The sequence below is a fragment of the Polypterus senegalus genome, chromosome 17 (genome assembly GCF_016835505.1).
Source record: "Polypterus senegalus isolate Bchr_013 chromosome 17, ASM1683550v1, whole genome shotgun sequence".
NCBI lineage: Eukaryota > Metazoa > Chordata > Cladistia > Polypteriformes > Polypteridae > Polypterus > Polypterus senegalus.
The window spans coordinates 110,160-129,698 of NC_053170.1; the positions used below are offsets into that span (position 1 = coordinate 110,160).

Here is a 19,539-nt window from a genome sequence, read left to right on the forward strand (position 1 = left end):
AGCCTCGTCTCCCGCGTTCCTCTTTTATTCACATTCATATGCTTGAAAGAAAAGTGTTATTATATGGCCATTGTTATTTGTTGCTTTTGTCACTTTGATAAAAATCCTCTTCTGGGGTCCCAGTACTGTGCCAGTGGTCTGTATAATTTGGGTCCTCAGATTTCAACGTGCCAAGCGTGTGGTGGCGTCCGTCCGATTTGTTCTATTTAGGGTTACATTATCAAAAATATAAAGCTGTAGCGACACATTTATATGCCAATGCCAGCCAGTCATCGTCCAACCCGCTATATCCTAACACAGGGTCACGGGGGTCTGCTGGAGCCAATCCCGGTCAGCAGAGGGCGCAAGGCAGGAACAAACCCCGGGCAGGGCACCAGGGACAATTTAGGACCACCAATGCACCTAACCTGCATGTCTGTGGACTGTGGGAGGAAACCCGTGGAGAACATGCAAACTTCATGCAGGGAGGAGCTGGGAAGCGAAACCAGACGGGTCTCCTTACTGGGAGGCAGCAGCGCTACCCGCTGCGCCACCGTACTGCCCATATCCCAGTGTATTCATCGGTATTGAAGTTGTTAGAAACTGAATATGTAAACATTATGTTCTAATGCCATAATCTGCATCATTGGGAATTAAAATGGCACAACCTTAACACAAGAGACATTCAGCAGGGTCACCTAACGCCATGTTGGACTGTTGAGTCAGGGACACGCGTGACAAGGACTTTTACTTACTTATTTTAGTTTAAATAGGAAGGTCCATGGGGCACTTCAGCTTTTACGAGAGGACATCTTGCCCATTTACTTGTACTTCTGCTTCAGTAAAATGCTTGATTAATTCCTCCAGCTCTGCTCTAAAACAACACCCAGTCGAGTTTTGAGGGTCCCTGAAGTCCTGCTGTCCACCACACTGCTTGGTCACTCATTCAAGCTGTCTGTGCTTCTCTTCCTAATGTTTGTGAGAAATTTCCCCTTAAGTTTCCAACTGTGTCCCCGTGTTGTTGATGAACTCCTTTTAATGTCACCGTCTCGATCTGCTGGTCTCCTCTTCATCACTGTGAAGGCTCAGCTCTTTTAATCTTTCCTCATAACCCGCCCCCTGTAGCCCCCCTCAATCAGCCTCGCCGCTCTTCTCTGGACTTTCTCTGTCACTGCTGCGTCTTTATGGAGACCCCAACTGCCCCCAGGACTCCAGATGAGGCCTCACCAGTGTGTTAGAAAGCAGATGTCAAGGCGCTATATGACCGCACACTCTGTCAGCTTTCTTAATGGCTTCTGCAGCCGGGCTGGCAGTTGATAGCGCTGAAGTCCTTCTCTTAAGGTGGACTCTCAATTTTCAGACCCCCCTCATATTTTTATTTCCTACATGTCATACTTTACATTTACTGACATCAACTGCTGATGATTTGACGGATTCCCACCTCTCTTGGTATCATCTGCCAACTTTACCAGCTTGTTCTTTATATTCCTATCCAAGTCCTGTTTAGATATTAAAAACAGCAGCGGCCCCCTGCTGGTCACCACTCTTAACATCAGCCAGTCAATTCTGACGAGGACCCTCACAGCATCACCCCCTGCTTCCTGAGATTAGAAGCCTTTATGTCAGGGGTCTCAAACTCCAGTCCTGGAGGGCCGCAGTGGCTGCAGGTTTTCATTCTAACCGTCTTCTTCATCAGTGACCGGTTTGTGCTGCTAATTCGCTTCTTTTGAATTCTTTTTCATGGACTCGCCCTTGAAGACTTCGCCCCTAATTGTTGTAGCTGCATCTTCCCAAAATTAGCAAAGTTCTGCAGCTTCAACTCAAAAAATGGGATTCAACAAAAGCCTGACGCGCAGAAAGGATTCCACAGACAAAATAGCTTCGTTTTTAAAAGTTTAGTTAAGTTTGAAAGTAAAACAGTTCACACAAAAAAAGGAAAAATGAATGTTAAGAAAATGAATTCTAAGCTTAATCTCGTTACATCTCAGATCGTTACTTCTTACTTAACATTTCTGAACCATTTCTAAACTGAAAGTGGGTCTATCAAGACCCTCTTTACTGGGACCAGTTCTAAAGAACAACTGAGCTTATTATCACACCATAAGTTATGGCTATGAAAGAAATTGATATTCTATTCAAATTAAGCAAACAGCAATATGAGTTTAACTCAAAACTTGAACTTTCTGAGATTGGCTCTTAGGATTGTTGTTCTCCTTCATTAGCTGCCAAAACACGACCAGCAGACTGTGTCCATCATACAATATCTGAAAATAAAGGAAGGTGAGGGTCCCCAAAAGAGAAATTAGGGTCAGGGATACAAAAGAGAAAATCCACAACGTCGGACGTGTCTGCTGTGGCACAATGAGAGCAGCGACACGCCAAGCAATTAAAGAACGAGTTTAATGAACGACGAGACTCGGCACCTCATTAAGTTTGAGGCCCTGACTTAGGTGGTCTTCTGTCGGCTCCCTCACTTCACATTTCATTTCTGTTTAAGGAAAGACGTGAAGCGATTCAGAGGAACAACACAAGTCCATTAAAATGAACTCACAAGACGTTAATCGGCAGCACAAACTGGGCACTAATTCTGAAAAAGGTTAGAATGAGAACCAGCAGCCACTGCGCCCCTCCAGGCCCTCAGACCCCTGCTTTATGGCCATTATCGCACGTATAAGGAAATGTGTCGGAGTCAGTTCTGCACCCACCTGTGTGCCACACCCTGAACTGCCACTTCCTTTAGTTTGGTGCCCACCATCTCATGTGGCACCTTAGCCAATGCTTTCTGAAAGTCGTCCTGGTAAATAACATCATCTGCTTCACTCTGATCGTATCCTGTTGTTCTTCCTCATAGAATTCCAGCATATTAGTAAAACATGACCCCCTCATCTGAGCCCACGCTGACTGTTCTTGTCCTGTGGTGTGCCATCTTATTCCTTAATAATTCCTTCCATTAATTTTCCTCTGATGCCCATTAAGCTTACGAGCCTGTAGTTGCTTGAATGAGGGTTTGGATGAGGGTCTTAGAAAGCTCGTGGGCCTCCGGGCACATGCCAACTGTGCCCATGCCGTAATCTGGCCGCTGGTATTCGATCATGTTTGGGGTCCCTTGCTGGCACTGGGACGAGTTCGGAGAAGGGCCATTTGTCACAAGCGGTCTAATGCTGAGGACGTCTGATTTTCCTAGAATAAAAGTATTTTTTGGAGGGGTTTTTGTGTTTTGTGAGCACTTAGCATAATGAAAGACCACCTTGTATGTCCCTGCGTCCCCTTTTCTATCGCGTGCCCTGCGCCTGTCGATATGACCACTCGGAACCAGCATTCCCGTAAATTCGCCTCCCAGCGCCCACCCTGACCGAATCCGCCGAGTAAAGAGCGGCCCACGCACCCCTTGCGCGGGCACGAGCGCGCGCGTCAACGTCTCCTCCTGCGGCGCGTGCTGACGCAGCGTCTGCTCGGCGCGCGGCCACTCGGGGTCGGCAGGGGACGTGGAGACCGAGAGACGCTCACTCGCTCACTTTCCTGACTGGCGCGCGGTCGGTCGATCGATCGCTCCTTCCTTCCCTCGCTCGCTCTCGCTGCTCGCAGGCACTCACTCGTCGCCCTTCGCCGGTGGAAGCGTGAGCCATGAGGAGTCGCGGCCAGTACGCCTTCGCCTGCGCCTGCTGGGGATGCGCCGTGTTGTGCGCGCTCGTCGGCGCCTCAGGTAGGACGGGCTCGATTCGGTGGGTTCGGGTGGGCGGGTGGCCGCGTCGGAATGTGACACGAGCTGAGTGAAAACAGATGTGCAGGGGAAGGAAGGGAGGGGGGATGGGGCCGGGAGGACAGGGGCGAGTCGAGCGGCGGCCGCGCTTCGCACATTCGGTGTCAGCGCGCGGACACTTCGCCTCTGATGCTGCCGCCGAGTCCCGTTATGTGGCTCGAGCTTTGGCCCCGTGCGGGGATGTGGTGGTGGTGGTGACGCGGAGGGAGGGACGGAGGAGAGGAGTGCAGGGCAGGGCAGCAGTCTCGGGGAGCGCCCCCGCTTGGCGAGAGGCAGGACTCGTGAGCCGCTGACTGACTTCGGGGGTCCCCCAGGGTTTAGGGTTCTCTCGGTGGGCTTCCTGCCCCAACTTATCGGAGAGTTGGCACCTAAGCCTCCGCTGCTTTGTCTTACGGCAGGCAGCGTGTCCTCCAGCTCCTCCTTCCACAATTCTTGCCATCCCTTATCTGCCCAAAGGCCTGCTAGGCAGCATATGGCATGCTGGGTGCCTCCTGCCCTGTGGAATTGTGGGCTGCTTGGGTGGTCAGTGACGGAGGTTTTTTTTTTTTTTTTTAACCGGACTTTGTGCTTCCCATTGCCATGCCATGTGCAGCCAGTCACTTTGTTGAGGTTGTGCCCTCTTATCACATGGCCCACCTTGTTATGTAGTGCTGCATGGCACCGTATTCTGGTTTGCCCAGTTAAGTGCCCAACAGGGCTCTCAAATATGGATGTCAACGTCCGCACCATTCTGTGTCTTTAGGCCAACTTTGGGCCAGTCCCCCGTGAAGGGCGCTGTACAAAACTGAAGGGCAGCGCGGGTACGGTGAGGACTGGACTGCCTGACGGTTGCTTGGCTTGCTGCTCGCCGGTGGTCCTACACCGGTGGTCCGACATGCCTGCTGCTTACAGTTCTCATTGCTCCTGATCTCCATTGGCTGACCCAAACTCGAGTGGACGTGCCAATGCCCACCGCGCGTCCTCCTCCATTGTCCGATGTGGCGTCCTGCACGTTCACTTGAAACGCGTCTTGTTTTGTGGACGATTGGCCTTCTCAGAGTTGATGAACCTCTAGTCCAAGCCAGGCTGCCAGAAAGGGTAGCTGGCACAATGGGCTGCCCAGCGTTGGCGGCCACCGCACGATCACCAGTGATGCTCAGAAGGCGCGAGGTTTTATTTAATTGTGAAACATGTAAGGAACAAGATGGCCGCTGCTTGAAGGAAGGCCTGGCAAGATGGCCATTTGTTATTTTTGTGGCCTGGCACGTGACGCTTCTTCTCAGTCCTTCACTCCTTGATTTGAGGCGCCATTTAAACTGGCAGGGTGAGAGGAGTCCTTCAGGGGCCTGGCTGCCTGGGCGGTGGTCCAGTAGGGACGGCAGTGATGCCCCACGACATGCTCAGCCGAGCGGCCCACTCCCTGCACCACCGTGGGGTCCTTTTCTATCCCATGCAGTGAAGCCCCCTGCCAGTGGACAATCAACAGCGGTCTCACGTAGCCATTTGAACCGCGAAGTGTGACAATGGTGGGCAGTGGTGTCATCTGTCGAGCAGATGTGGTCCTGGTGAGGGCGGGTGGTCATTCCGACCGATGTTCTTCGTGGACCACTTGTGTTAAATGTGGTGGTAAACACGGGAGCCGGCTGCTTGGCACAGACCACCGGCACACCAGCTCTTCTACCATCAGGCCCTGCAGCCTTCCTGGCATTCAGACACAAAATGGTTGGTAATCGTGCCATTATTCATCATCTTAGTGCCAATGGCCGAGAGTCGGGGAGCCAGGCTGGACGGGTCAGCTGTCTGATTTCAGGGCAGACTCAAACGCTCGTCTCATGGGCGCCAATCAGCCTACAAAAAGCAAGAAGAATCGAGAGCCCCCAATGAAAAGGAGAGTCCAACCTGCAGCTGGGAGAAATGGACGTTAAGAAGCCGCAGCCTGGCGTGTCACCCTGGCATCGGTCAGTCCTGAGGCTCCTTCACTTCAGGTGCCCCTCGTCACGTCATTGTGCCGAGGCGGACTTTGGTCGAGTTGTTCTCGTCCATCATGGTGTGGAGATGTGCTGCTGAGACCTTAGCCTCGTAGAGGCAGCTGTGGTGACAAATCAGAACTGCATGACATGTCCGGACATTCGGGCAGCAGTTCCACCTGCCATTAAAAGACATTTTTGCTTGTGGATCGTCTTCCTCGATAGTCTGCCTCACTGGTTTCTGGGCAGCCAGGCTGCTCCATTTGGTGCCATTTTTTGTGTCCGGGCGTTGAGGACAAACGGCACTCGCCGCACGTCTGAGTCCCCTGACGTTCTCCTCTTCCTCACCTTGGCTGATCTCTTGATGGTTTCGGACCCCACTGACGCCTTCTCCTTAAGTTATTGTAAAGCCCCTGCTGGTCTTCGTGTTGATCTTTTGTCTTGTTTTCTTATTAAGGTGCCATGTAAGGCCAAGGCTGGTTATTTGCTATCTGACTGGCATTCCCGCCGTCGTCCGTCCAGATCATTCGCCAACACGCCAGCCGCGGGACTGGGCAGGACCACCCGGGCCTTCATTCTCCTCGTTTTTTTTGCTGTTTCTGTCATTTTCCCCGCACTGTTGGAAGCGACGATGGAGGTACAGTTGTCATCTCGTCATCTCATCATCTCGCCGTGTCCTGCAGAACAAACTTCCTGATTTGATGAACCCGAGTGGCGACTCCGCCAGAACTCCACCAGACAACGTCAAACCGTCCACGAAGAAATCTCAGATGCCGCGTCCGATATCGAAATGTCCGCTCTACAGTCGTATGCTGTTTGCTTAAATGTTTTTGAAGAAGTGAAGTGCGCTCGGCTTCCGCCTCGTTCATTGGCCAGGAGTCCTGCGCACTCATTGGCCATTCTGACGCTTCAGCTGTCGGACTTGGGGGTTACTGAATGGCACTTGGGGGTCTTCTGCTTGTTGAAGCCCCACAGATAACTTTCAATCTCCAATTGCTCAGCTCTCAGAGCACCTTCCGCCATGTTGAGGTGACATGAAGAGTCACGGTAGCCAATGAGACGCTGTTACCGGGCAGAACTGAGCAATGGAGGACAGGAGTAGGCGGGGCCTCTCATTCCGAAGCGCGATCCCATTGGACACACTCCACTGCTGAGCACCAGTGTATCTTCTGGAAATGATTTATTTGGCGACATTCGACTGTGAAGCACATGGCCGCCGTGTTTTTCACGGACGCTTTTCTGTTCGGGCTGAGCCTCCATTGAAGTCCATTTTAGCAGGAATTGCATCATTGCTGCCGTCCATCACGCTAAAAGAGAGTCTACAAGATATGTTTGGCGAGCACTCAAAACCGCGAGGGGTGAGCAACGAATGCAGCAAAGACCACTTTTGGGCGGTGAGCCCCTTGAGTGTGGCTGGACAAGTCGCCGGCTCCATGGCAGAGGCCTCCTGTCCGCACTCCCTGCTGCTCGCCACTGGCCCTGTCTTTCTGTGGGACCCTCTTACTGTGGGACCCTGCTATTGGGCCAGTGCTCAAGTCCTGATTGCCCTGCCTTGTCTCCTTTGGTGCCCCGCTGTTTTGAGACAATTCTCTAAAATAAAGGGTGCGCAGCTTTTCTTGGGGAGATCCCACCTTGGCATCAAATCCCCACCGTTTGTGATTGCCTGCCCTGCAGCTCTGGAGCTTCTCGCCGTTCGGCTTGGCACACTTCAAGCTCTGCTCATATCGCTCTTCGGTGATGGAGGCCGGCGCGCGCGTGCAGAGATGAGAGAAGCGTCGGAGGCCACTTGGGCTTCTTAGCAGGGATAATCGTGACAGGACGGGCGCAGAGAGGAGCGGGCAGCACAAGGCAGTGAGGCGTCTTGTTGCTGGCAGCTGTAAGTGGAGAGAAGAGGAAAAGGAGCCAAGAGACTCCGGGGGCGGCCCGAAATTCAGCGCGGATCCAACCAATTGGGCGCCAAAGGGCGGTGAGAAGCACCCTGGGTTAACCCCTCGCTTTCTGGATGCAGCTTCCTTTGCTCTCTGGTATCTCTGGCGTCCGTGAAAGCGTTGGCCGCTCTGCAGAGCCTTTTGTCCTTCTGCCGTCCTACCCGCGTTTGAGGCACTTCTGCCAGGTCTCGTTATTCTTCGACTAACTGAACAAGAAAATAACTTAAGTAAACTGCGGGGTCTCCACTGGCCAGCGTCCAGGAGGGTCCCCAGAGAAGGTGAACCTGCAGGCTTAGGCCCAGTCCTGCAGCGGCTTCTGCTTGGCATCTGACGTTCCTGGGTTAGCATTGACCACCGTCAGGGCAGGCTAAGACCCCCGCAGGCCCCTGGGTGGCTGATCGTAGCTTTAAGAGTGCGGTGTTGGCATTTTAAACTCTCGATTGTGGCGTGATCTCTTTACGGCGGGTCCCCCGTTGGTCTCGCGGATACTCAATCGTATCATCGAACTTGGCACACATCCCAAACTGGCTGAGAGATGGGTGGGCATGACTGGCATACGCTTACAGCTCGAGATGCCCAAGGTGCAAAGCTTCAGCAAATACCCAAGTGAATGAATGTGACCGTCTGTAAGTGACGTGTGGCCCCACTGGTGACACTGCTGTCGGTGTCACTACTGCTGCGGTGCCAGCCGGGGCGTCCCATTTAACTGCCTTTGTTCCTTTCCTCTTCAGATTCAGGTGTCTTCCTCATCTACAACGATGGCATGCAGGGCTGCCTGGAGGCCAGAGATTCCAGCGTGTCACTCTCACGGACCTGTAACGCTTCGGCAGGTGCCCAGCAGTGGAAGTGGGTGTCGAGGAATCGTCTCTTCAATCTGGGCACCGCTCAGTGTCTTGGGGTCTCCGGATCCAATTCTACCTCGGGTCCCCTGGGCTTGTACAGATGTGACAAGGAGTCGGCCAATATGCGGTGGAGCTGCGGCACCCTGGGAGATGTGCTCACCCAGACTATTTCCTTACCAAGCGCTAACGGCTCCTTCAGCCCACCCGAGCGTGGGGACAAGGGACACGGCAGTCAGTGGAGGATCTTTGACTCCAGTCAGGATCTCTGTGCCAAGCCCTACCAAGGTGAGTGGTCCTGGTTCATGCAGGTCCAGTCTGCACATGTGCCCACAGCTCGGCCTCTTTATCTGCTGGGATGAGAGGGTTGTTCAGCTGGCAGCCTGTTGGCGCCTGAGGGGCGTGGGCGCTGGCAGAGGACCTGCTGAGGTGGAGGGCTTCTCGGAGAGTCACTGAGTGTGAGGGGAGGCCAGAATTGGTGGGATGGCCGCATTACGGACCCTCGCCTGCCCGCTCACAGCACTGCTAAGCAGCGGTGGCTGTTCATTTGCCCGCTTGGTGGCGCCGTTTCCTTTACTGTTTAATGAGTTTCGTGTTGCTGAGGCTGAACAATATGGCGGACACAGGCTGTTTTATTGCTGTTGGCGCATTTGAAACGACACAAATATGGTTCAAGGCTCTTTTAATGGTGGGCTCTTTTTTAAAGGTGCTGTGGGGGGTGTGTGTGTGGATCGGTGCCCTTTGGGACTGGTCAGCTGTACCACATCCAGCCTGTCCTGCTTGTTGGTTACACGTCCAGAAATGTTGCAGTATAATGGCAGCTGAGTTGGCATCACCACTTGGTTTTGTGCCAGGTGCTTCTCTGTGGCACGCAGCTCCTGCCATTCCCTGCCCACTAACATGAGCACTTACCAGGTAAACGGGCACCGTCTGCTGGAATCAGAAAGCTCCCTTTGTGGGACCACCATGTGCGGTGAAACATCAGTCACCTGTCCCAGGACAGCAAGCCACCAGCACCCGCTAAACTGCCCAGGGCTTTTCAGATCGGTGTAATAAGTGTGGCGCCCGTCTCCCAGCATTCATTTCATTTCTTTTTGGATTTGTTAGAAGGGACCCTAAAAAGAGACGATTGACCCGGAAGATGAGCGTCCTGAGCTCTGATTGCTCCTTCGTATCTAATTCATAGGAAGTTTGGAATGAGGGGATATGCTAATTAGCCTATGGAGGCCACCATTTCCAGCCTGTCAGAAGGTCCACATTTGAGGGTCCCCAGGCTGTGCTCTGAGCTCGTTCTGGGTGGGCCTGTGCAGTGCGGACCCCCTTGTCCAGTCTTGTATTTGTTAAGCATGACCCCTCTTGACTTGTAGTGCCCTCTGCGCCCCAACATCTGTTTTAATGGAGTGTGCACATTGTCCATTTGGAGAGCAGTGATGGTGTAGAGTGCCAGCTGAAGACCACCATTGTCCTGTGTAGGGTTGGCCATTATTGAGATAATCTCTCCTTTGTCTCTGTTTCGTTACGCTTCCTATTTACGGCCTTTTCTTCCAAGTCAAGAATTAACATTAAAAAGACGCACACTCACTCCCCCCATAGCGCCGGTGCCCGCTCTCTGCAGTCGTTCACGGTTAGGCTTAGGGTGGCACCGCCTAACACCTCCAAGTCCAAGTCTGATGCTGTTCTGCACACCTCTGTAATCAGCAGAGCGGCGCCGCGCCGGAGTCCATTGTGACGGGTCGCTAAGGTGTGGGGGGCTCGCCTTTTGTAACGCCGCTATCCCAAATCTTTTCATTTGCCAACCAAAACTGGCATGCATTTCCAGCTGGTCACCGTTTTTTAACGTTTGTCGGGTTTTTTTGCTTTTTTAGTAAAATTAGGAGAACGTGAAACATGTGACAGTAGACCGGAGGCCATTGGGTGCGTTTGTGTGCCGTTCGCTCCGCGGTGCCCGTCTCTCTTCGGGGTCTTCTTCAGCTCCACGTCTCAGCCGTCCCACAATGCTTTGCGTAAAGAAGCGGCTTCACTTTTAAACGCACTTCCCCTTCACGTCCTCCGATGTGCTCGCGTGTCTCATTCACCGTTAAGCTGACAGGACGTTGCTGGGTTGACGCCTCGGAGGACTCTGAAGACCTGGATGAGCTCTAAACGGGTTGAACTCTCCGAGGGGTCCTCAAGTCTGCACGTGGAGTCTTCACTTCTGCTCGCTCTTGGATTGTTTTCTTTACCCGTTCCCAGCCTTCTGATTGGCCTTCGGACTGACGGCTCAGAAAGGCGCTATATTTTTGGTCAGTTGGCCCAGCGGGCCTCCTTACAGCATTAGGAGAACTTGGCTAGGCAGCCATGTGCCTCCACCCGCCCACTGAGATGGGTCCATGGCAGCTCACTTGGCGACGAGGGTGGTCTGCATAATAAAGAGCATAAAGGGGGGAAACCAAGTTGTCGGCCCCCCGCTCTTCTGCTGCCGTGAAGTGTGGGTTAGCGGGGTCTTCTCAGGCCGTTCTCTGCTTCGCTTGTTTTCAAATTGGTTTGCTGCACTGGAAGGTTGTGTTTCTCCTCCTCTTCCTCCTTCCTCCTCCTCTTCTCACTCACACACATCCTTCTTAGGGTTCCTGAGATTCTCCTTAGAGTTGTCGTCAGAATCCATGATGGCTGCCAAGAGGAACTGCTGGCTAATTAAGGCTGCGTCACTGCGTCACCTCAGAAGATGGTCATGCGCTTCATGATGCGTTTTAGTTGGCTTCACCATTGCATTGCAGGGTCTGAAGTGGTGCCCCCCCCAATCCTCCTCGGTGCTATTCTTCATTCGCTGTGTCTATTATGCAGTCATTTAACATACAGGGCACCCAACAGCCCACTTGTGCCTTTATGTTCTTGTCATCCCGATCCTTAGGGTTCAGCCAGTCGAGGTCCCACTCGCCCAGATTGCAAGGGGCCTTCACCACCCTGTCAATGCGTCAGACTCGTCCCTCCTGCTCAAGTCGTTTTAAGGACCCCAAAGACGCACCTCTGCCCGCCTTCAGGCTGCCTCATTCATTTCATGCCGGGCTCTTGGCAAGCGACGTCAACTGATGTCAGGGTGTCCACATTTATAATTCAGGGCGTATTCCTGCACGTCTGTTTGTTTGGCGTCCTGCTGTCCCACAAAAACAAAAAGTTAGCTCTGAAAAGTTGGGCAAAAGTGCCATGGCCATTGATGGGCACCGTCGTGTACTGGGCAGTATTCATATCGCAAATCCAAGTGTGCTGAAACGGTGGACACTTTACAGCTGCTTAGACTTCTGTGGCAGCACAGCATAAATGTTGGTGGCCTGCCATCCGCGATGCCCGTCATTATACAAGTATGGCGTGATACCCACCTGCGTCGATGACAGGCTGTCGGAGTACTGTTAGGGTGATGAGATTAAACTCGATGAGATCAGCCAGCCTGACTCATAAAAATGGATACCAACACGCAGAACTGACATAACGTCGCTCACATTGCATGGTCGTGACTGTCGCCTTGGTGAGAGCCCCTCTTTGGGTGGCCAGGGCATCGCACAGACGCTGTAGGCAGTGATGCCCTTCATGTCCTCCGCAGCGTGGTGTGCGGGGCCAGATCTGTCTGTCTATCTATCTGTTATATAGTGCCTTTCACTCTATCTATCTATCTGTCTATCTATCTATCTATTGTGACAGGCGCCTGGTGTCCATGCCCAGCCGGGACGCCCCTGCACACTGTATTCAGGGGGAGCAGCCCTGGACAGTGCAATACCTCCCCCTGGACGCTAGATGGCCACCCCCCTGGGCTGGTGTAGTGCCTCGGTTTCCCACAGGGCTCCCTGGGAATTGGAGTTGGGGGCAGCCCTGTTGGATCCCGCAGGTACCGCCAGGGGGTGCTGTGTTTGGGACTCCTGAGCCCGTGTGGGCAACAGCTTCATCACACCTGGAAGTGCCGCCGGATCTTGGTGATCAAACACCTGGTGCCCTTCCAGGTGACCTATAAAAGGGAGCCAGCGACCACCACTCATCGGCCAGAGTCGGGTGGAGGAAGACAACGTTGTGAGGGAGGAGTGGTGGTGCCAGGGAGGAGAAGAGTGTTTGTGCTTGTGCTGTACTGCTGGTGTGTGGGACTGTGTTGTGGCTGGTGGGAGTACGGGGAAGACATGCCCACCAGCTGAAGAGGAATAAAAAATTCTTTTATTTTACACGTGCCTCCCGTGTCCAATCTGTGTCGGGTCAGGCGCTATATAGTGCCTTTTACACTATCTATCTGTTAGACAGAGTGAAAGGCACTATATAACAGATAGATAGAGTGAAAGGCACTATATAACAGATAGATAGATAGATAGATAGAGTGAAAGGCACTATACAAGTATAATAGATAGATAGATTGGGTGAAAGGCACTATATAACAGATAGATAGATGGATAGATAGATGGAGATAGTGCCTTTCACTCTATCTATCTGTTATATAGTGCCTTTCACCCAATCTATCTATCTATCTATCTGTTATATAGCGCCTTTCATCTATCTATCTATCTGTTATATAGTGCCTTTCACTCTGTCTATCTATCTATCTGTTATATAGCGCCTTTCATCTATCTATCTATCTGTTATATAGTGCCTTTCATATCTATCCATCTATCCAAAGCCCTTGTTAGTTTTCATAGTTTCCAAGCTCCTGATTGAACAGAAAGACATAAAAGAGGCAAACAGAATTTCCGGCCAGTTGGCACAAAAAGTCCAAAGGTTGCCGTCTGTCGAGTGCCCACGTTTAGAGGCCAGAAGGCCATTTTCTCCTCTCATGTTATGTCTTTGACTTTTCAGAAATCTACACCATTCAGGGCAACTCGCATGGGAAGCCGTGCACCATCCCCTTCAAGTATGACAATCTGTGGTTTCATGACTGTACCAGCACAGGCCGCGAGGATGGCCATCTGTGGTGTGCCACAACTATGGACTATGGAAAAGATGAGCGGTGGGGCTTCTGTCCTGTTCAGGGTAAGCCTGCATTGTATCTGTGCCATCTGTTTAAGCGTGCGAGCTGGCGCCTGTGCCATCAAAACCAGCAGTGAGTGTGGGAGTGCCGCCCATCTGCAGCAGGTCTCCCTGGACATGTGGATAGGAACTGGCAAGCCAGGTCAGTACAAGAGGGTGACACCACGGCTGTAACCAGTAAAGAAAAGGTCGGTGACAGTCAGGTGCCACCTTGCTAACCTTAAGAAGTGAATCTGTGAGTGTGACAGGTTGTTGATGGCAGATGGACCTTGACGGGACTCTGCTGGTGCTCCTCTCGCTCTTGTGAATGGCTTGTGCCCAGTGCTGCAGTGATGGTCTGGGTGCGTCTTCTTGGCACCATAGCAAGTTATTTATCAGGTGAGGCCATTGGGTTCGCTGGGCTTCATGGCACTATGTTAGTCTGTGCTTCAGGGTCAGAGCCAGGCAGGTGAAGTGCATTTCCAGCGGTGACAGACGTGACGTGTTGCCCTAAAGCCAGTCTCGCGGGAGTTCATTTTCTTTAGCGTGTCGGCTTTAACGTTAGTTTTATGTGAACAAATTGGAGTTTGTAGTTAAATCGCAGTCCCAGGTCACCGCCAGATGGTAAGAGTCCTGTTTAAGGGCGGGCACCTATAAGACATGCGCTTCAGGGCCCACGTTGGAGAGGGCAGCACACAGGAAGGTGGCTGATGGACTAAGCGGCCCTCGCTCCTTCTTTTAGTTTTAGGGGAGACTCCTTCTCGGGTACCTTGAGCTCAACATGAACATCAAGCGCCATGTCTGGGATTAGGCCCAGTAGCTCTGCCATATGTAGTGAGCATTTGGCGCAGTAGCAGGGTTACGGTCAGCCACGCTCTTGACCACTGGCACAGTCTGGGCATTAGTGCTTGAGTTGCCCTCCGGTGTCACTGGTCCCTCGTTGGATCAGTTAGTGTTGCGCCAGAGTGCCACCTCAAAGGCGTATTGTGCCCTACTTGAGTTGTGAAAGCCCAGCACAACGGACTGTTTGTCCATTTTAGACGACAATACGCTGGACCGTTGCCCGTGAGCTGAGAGGCCAGTCCTGCACTTAGCGGTTGTGCAAACTGCTAAATTACAGGATGAGGTGAAAAAGAAAGCGCGTTTTCTAAAAATGGAAACCACAAAGAGGGTAGCGAGAGGCAATTGCTGTGTTGGCGGAGGCGCAGATTCTCGTCTTCTACTCGCGTTCCAAATGAAGAGCAGACTCGAGGTCTCTCGGTGGCTTTGCTGGCCTGACATCACTGCCAGCGGTGGCTTCTCAGGTCGGCGTGCTCAATGGTAACGGGGACAGCTTTGCCAGCTGCTGTCCAGCCCAACGGCCGCAGCCGTAAGATGAGCCCAAAGCGTCTTTGTCCTCCAGGAGACTGTGAGCCCCTAAGACGGGCACCGGGCGCTCTCGGAGGATTCTTGTAGCTATCGGCTTTTATTAAAAGTGTGCCAAGCGAGGTGGCTGAGGCAGTGAAAGGGTTATTAGCAACGCAGCCCGTTGTCTTCTGCCAGGCTGTTCCTGAGAAGTGCGGAGCTCGGGTGGCACAGGCTAAGGCACTGAAGCTGGCGTCCTCTTCACTGTTTGCTCTCCTGTGTTTTGTTTTTAGGTTCAGGCTGTGAGGCCTTCTGGGATAAAGACCTCGTGACGGGCAGTTGCTACCAGTTTAACTTCCAATCGACGCTGTCGTGGAGCGAAGCCCGGGTCAGCTGCCAACAGCAAGGGGCCGAGCTGCTGAGTATCAACGAGATCCACGAGCAGACGTACATCAACGGTGGGTGGCATCTTGCATGTGACTGTTTGGGCTGGCAGGGAGTTGCCCCCGTCCTGTCAAGATGAAGTTCACGGAGACCACACTGCCAAGGCTATAACTGCATTTGGTCTGCAGACTGTGGGCGGTGAAAGGCGCTATATAAAGGTGATGCGGCTCTCTGTGCAGTGCATTGTGGGTCTGTTGCATGTTACCGAGCTGGCAGGATTTCTGAGCAGTGTGTTTGGAGGCGAGGCGACGGCAAAGGGAATCTTCCAGAATGTCTGAGAGCTGCAGGGCCCTGGCAACTGAATGCCCGTCTGCCCGCTATCTTTGTCAAATCCTCATTCCCATCCCAGGGAGATTCGCTTCCTTGGGATTTGCACAACACAGCGAAGAACCTTGGCAGGGCAGCCTGAAACATGCCTGGCACAGCCAAAAGGTGGGGGGATCTGTTGCAGCAAGTAGGCGTGGGGCGTTTCAGTGGCACGGATAGCCTGGCGAGGCCCAAACTTCAGGCTTTCATCTCTGAGATCAGCTCAACAGGGTGAGGTAAACGGCATTTTATTGCGCCGTTGCTGTCGGCTGTGCCCTCGCCACCATATGCCCTCTCGAGTTGGCTGCTCTGAAGAGAAGATCAGGGGGTCTGCAGGGGTAGCCATGTGGGTGAGCCCTCGCCCACGATCAAGTGCATCATTCTCTCCTTCTCCTCCTCCTGTTCGGTTTGTGGCTTTATCTGAGGGGAATGCGCTCACAACGGGTGCCCCTTTACCTCCGGCTGGCATGCGCTGACCACGAGATTCCTTGTGGCTTCAGAAGCAACCTGGCATAGCTTGGACCAGAAGACGGTCAAATCTGAGAGACTGGCACCTATACAGCAGTGTGCGAGGCAGGGAAGTGGCACAGACGGTTCAAGGTGTGAGAAAGGAAATGTGGTGGTGGCATTAGCGCCAGCCTAACTGCCATCTGTCTTTTGTGTCTGCTTGCTTGCAGGTTTGCTGACTGGCTACAGTTCCTCCCTTTGGATCGGTCTCAATGATCTGGACATCAATGGAGGCTGGCAGTGGGCCGACAACTCGCCACTGAAGTACCTCAACTGGGAGGCAGGTGTGTGGGGGTCACTATTACTGGGACGGGGAGCTGGCCTGGCACCTGGGACAATTTACAGCCAACTGAAGGGAAGATCTCAGCGGCTGAGTAAGGAAGTTGCAGAAGGGAGAAGCTGGCTGGACGACTGGTGCAAGTCCAGTAAGACCAGTGCCACCCATAGGCTGCAGGAGAGCAAATGTGAAAAGGGGAACCCGAATGGCAGGTGAGGAGGTGACGTCACGGGGAGGTGACGCATGCGAGTGACAAGGTGACATCTTTGTGAGGCCTTTGCCGTGGCAGCGTTAAACTGCAGGGGGTGGATGGTAACGGAGACTTGGGTGGCGCTGCCAGCCTTCTGAGCTTTAGCTTAAGTGGGGGTCCCTTAGGGACGGGTGGGGGGAGGGGCTTGGCTGCCATTTTAAATGAACCCAGTGGTCTGCATGACGATGTCGGCAGGAAGCTGTGGGAGTTGAGTGGAAAGTCAAGAAAACCGTCCGAGGTGGACCTGACAGGACGTGCGTTTGGCCGCCACCTCGTGATGAGCGAAGTTCAACGTTTTGGATGGCGAGTGAGAACATCAGACTCCACGGGGGATGTGCCCCCTAATGACAAAGACAAGCAGGTCAAGTGCCCTCCACGCCAGCCACGCTTTGGCATTGGGCAGGATGTTACTTTATATAGAGCCCTGCTGTGCTGTGTGTGCCAGGCTCTTGTGGCATTTTCCATTGGGATACGCCGGGGGTACACTGAGGGCAGAGGGGGGTCTCGGGGAGGAAGACAAGTCGACATGTCAGTGTGGAGGTTTGCAGCCCCTCGATGGGCCAAGAGATGCTACCAAAGTGCTAAATAAGGACAATGAAACTCGTACGCATTGTCACCTACTGCCAGCCAGCTGAACGTGTGTCTGCCACACCGACAAACTGACAGGATTACAGAAGGAGCCGAGCGGACCACCGGCCCGCTGTCAGAGAAAAGTCCCTTAGTAGAGAGGACGCAGCGCCCTTTGAAGCCAACCGTGGCTGGCATGAGAACGTTGACGATATGCCAAGGCGTCTGCGATAGCAGGGCTACCTGGCACTGAACCATCGGTGTGAGGCGACTTGACATAAAGTGACCTGGGGACAGTCCCCTAATAGCACAGGTGCCATCGCTGCATAGAATGATACTCCTGCGAAAATGGGGAGCCGTCCAGGGCGGTCAAACGCACATCCCTGGTCTTGTGGTAGAGATGGCTAAGAGACCCCTAAGAGCCCCCCAGTCCAGGTCAGCAGTCCCCAGAGATGGACGTGGTGAGTTCATAAAGCATCAGGCTCATGTCGTACTGTGAGGACTTCGTGTCACACCAAAGCAAAGCCAGGGGAGTCCCGGGACGAGTGACCCGACTGACCGACCGCAGGACGGTGGGGCTGTGAACGTCTGAGGAAAGACTGAAGCTCTCGAACCTTCTCAGTTTGCGTGATTTACAAATGGTGATGTCTGCATGTGAGGAGGAGGTCCGCCCTGAAGACCACCTTACTGATGCCAGCCACAGGCTTACTGCACCCCCTGTTAAATAAAGACGCCGTGCAGTGGAGCAGCCAGCAAGCTGCTGTGGGCTGACACGAGAAAGCAGGGTGGCAAAGAGAGTGGCACAAAGCGAAACGTGGCGACTTGTAACACTTCGTCTGCTTTTCTTTTCAGACCAACCCGACAACACCGAGGAGGAGAACTGCGCCATCATCAGAACCGAGTCTTCTGGGCGATGGCAGAATAAAGACTGTGGCATTGCTCTGCCCTACGTCTGTAAGAAGAAGCCCAATGCCACCCTGGATCCGTTTCACACTGGTGAGGAGCCTTCACGTGGCTATGCCGGCCCGATCGTCTTGAGCCACTGCGGCCGTGGTGCTTGGTAATTCTTGACCAGTCTGTCCCACAGTTGCCCTGCCCTACAAAGTCCTCCGTCTCCCGAATGTGTGTAATCTGACAAAGTCCTGAAATGGTGGCGGTAAGAGACCAGATGTCGGCACCCCCCACCTACCGGTATTTACGGCTCTGAGAGAACTTGAAGGGGTCCGAGCCCACCCTGTCACGCGCCCGCCCTGTCACTCTCAGCGTCTTGGTGTTAATACACACTGACATCCCTCGTGTCTGCCACCTTACCCGTGTCACCCAGCAGGACACTAAAGGACTCGACGGCTCTAATGGCTGACCGGTCCTTCTTGGAGACGCGTTGCCCTCGTGCTGCCAGGCCACAGGACCCCCCCAAGCGCCTACCTCTCCAGGGTGTTTGGTGGACCTACGGGGCAGCAGGTCTCCTTATCTTGGGAAGCTCCGTGATAGCCCAGCATTGTGTCACTGGTACTGAGATGACCGATTTTCTTCCAGGTAAATGGACGCCACAAATGATGTGTGTGGTTAGACGTAGGGGAAGGCACGATGAGGTAGAGATGCCAGCCGAGTCCCTGGGAAGGCAAAGAAAAACCTTAGAAAAGCAGTTGGGTGGCACAAGAAGCCAAGAGGTTGGAGTCCGGTAGGCAGTCGCAGAACGAGGAACGAAAGATCAACGCGGATTGTGTACAAAGATCGGACAGGAGTGCCCTGATAGCAGCGGGCAGAAGGAAGGCCGTGTGGGGAAGCAGTTAGTATTGGCCAACATCCGACGTCCATGTCCAATTTAAAATCGGTCGGAAATCACTTCAGCTTCTCAATTTGTGAAACGCCACGGAGCAGAGGCTGGCGGTGACTTGGCATCCCATCCAGGGTTGTGTTCTGTGCCCTCCTGTGATTCCTCTTGGATGAAGAATGTTATCAAATGGATGGACTGAGGGTACCATCGGCTCCCTGGCAGCACCCAAGGAGAAGTGCCCGCGAGTTTGACCAAGCGTGAGTGGGCATCGCCACAGCCGCACTCGCGTGGCAGGCAGGGTGAGACTCGCACTCTGCTCCTCTTGGCCTTTGGTTTGCCAGCTTATTTGTGAAGGCCTCTCGTGGTCCTCTCCGCTGCACCCGAGCTGGCCCCCCACCAGTTTACAGGTCGCCCCCTGCCCAGGCCACGTTAGATTAGTCGCTGCTGTTGGAATACGACAGATGATCCTTCGGTGGGACACGGTGACGTGACGAGTGACACTGTGCCTGCGGCAGACGTTCAGGTCAGAGGTCGGCGGTTGGCCCTTCCAGAATGGCGGGTCTCATTGACTGAGTTTGGATTCACGCCCCTCACACTACAGCGCAGTGCGGACCCTCGAGCTGTCCGCTCTGCACCGCCTCCATTTGACCCTCCGTGGACAG

General features: G+C 53.4%; 1 protein-coding gene across 3 annotated transcripts in view; it reads left to right on the forward strand.

Annotated features, from left to right (window-relative positions):
- Positions 1 to 3,400: 3,400 nt before the first annotated feature.
- mrc2 (mannose receptor, C type 2) overlaps positions 3,401 to 19,539 on the forward strand; it is a 30,414-nt gene continuing 14,275 nt past the window's right edge. Inside the window, exons 1-6 of one of the 3 annotated variants that reach the window (XM_039740045.1) lie at positions 3,401 to 3,682; positions 8,345 to 8,740; positions 13,256 to 13,429; positions 15,043 to 15,207; positions 16,177 to 16,290; positions 17,953 to 18,096. In XM_039740045.1, the coding sequence (XP_039595979.1) occupies positions 3,604 to 3,682; positions 8,345 to 8,740; positions 13,256 to 13,429; positions 15,043 to 15,207; positions 16,177 to 16,290; positions 17,953 to 18,096 (1,072 nt within the window). In that variant the 5' untranslated portion in view covers positions 3,401 to 3,603. Of the gene's footprint in view, positions 3,683 to 8,208; positions 8,240 to 8,344; positions 8,741 to 13,255; positions 13,430 to 15,042; positions 15,208 to 16,176; positions 16,291 to 17,952; positions 18,097 to 19,539 lie in introns of those variants that run through there. The other 2 variants (XM_039740044.1, XM_039740046.1) reach the window with 2 other exon arrangements.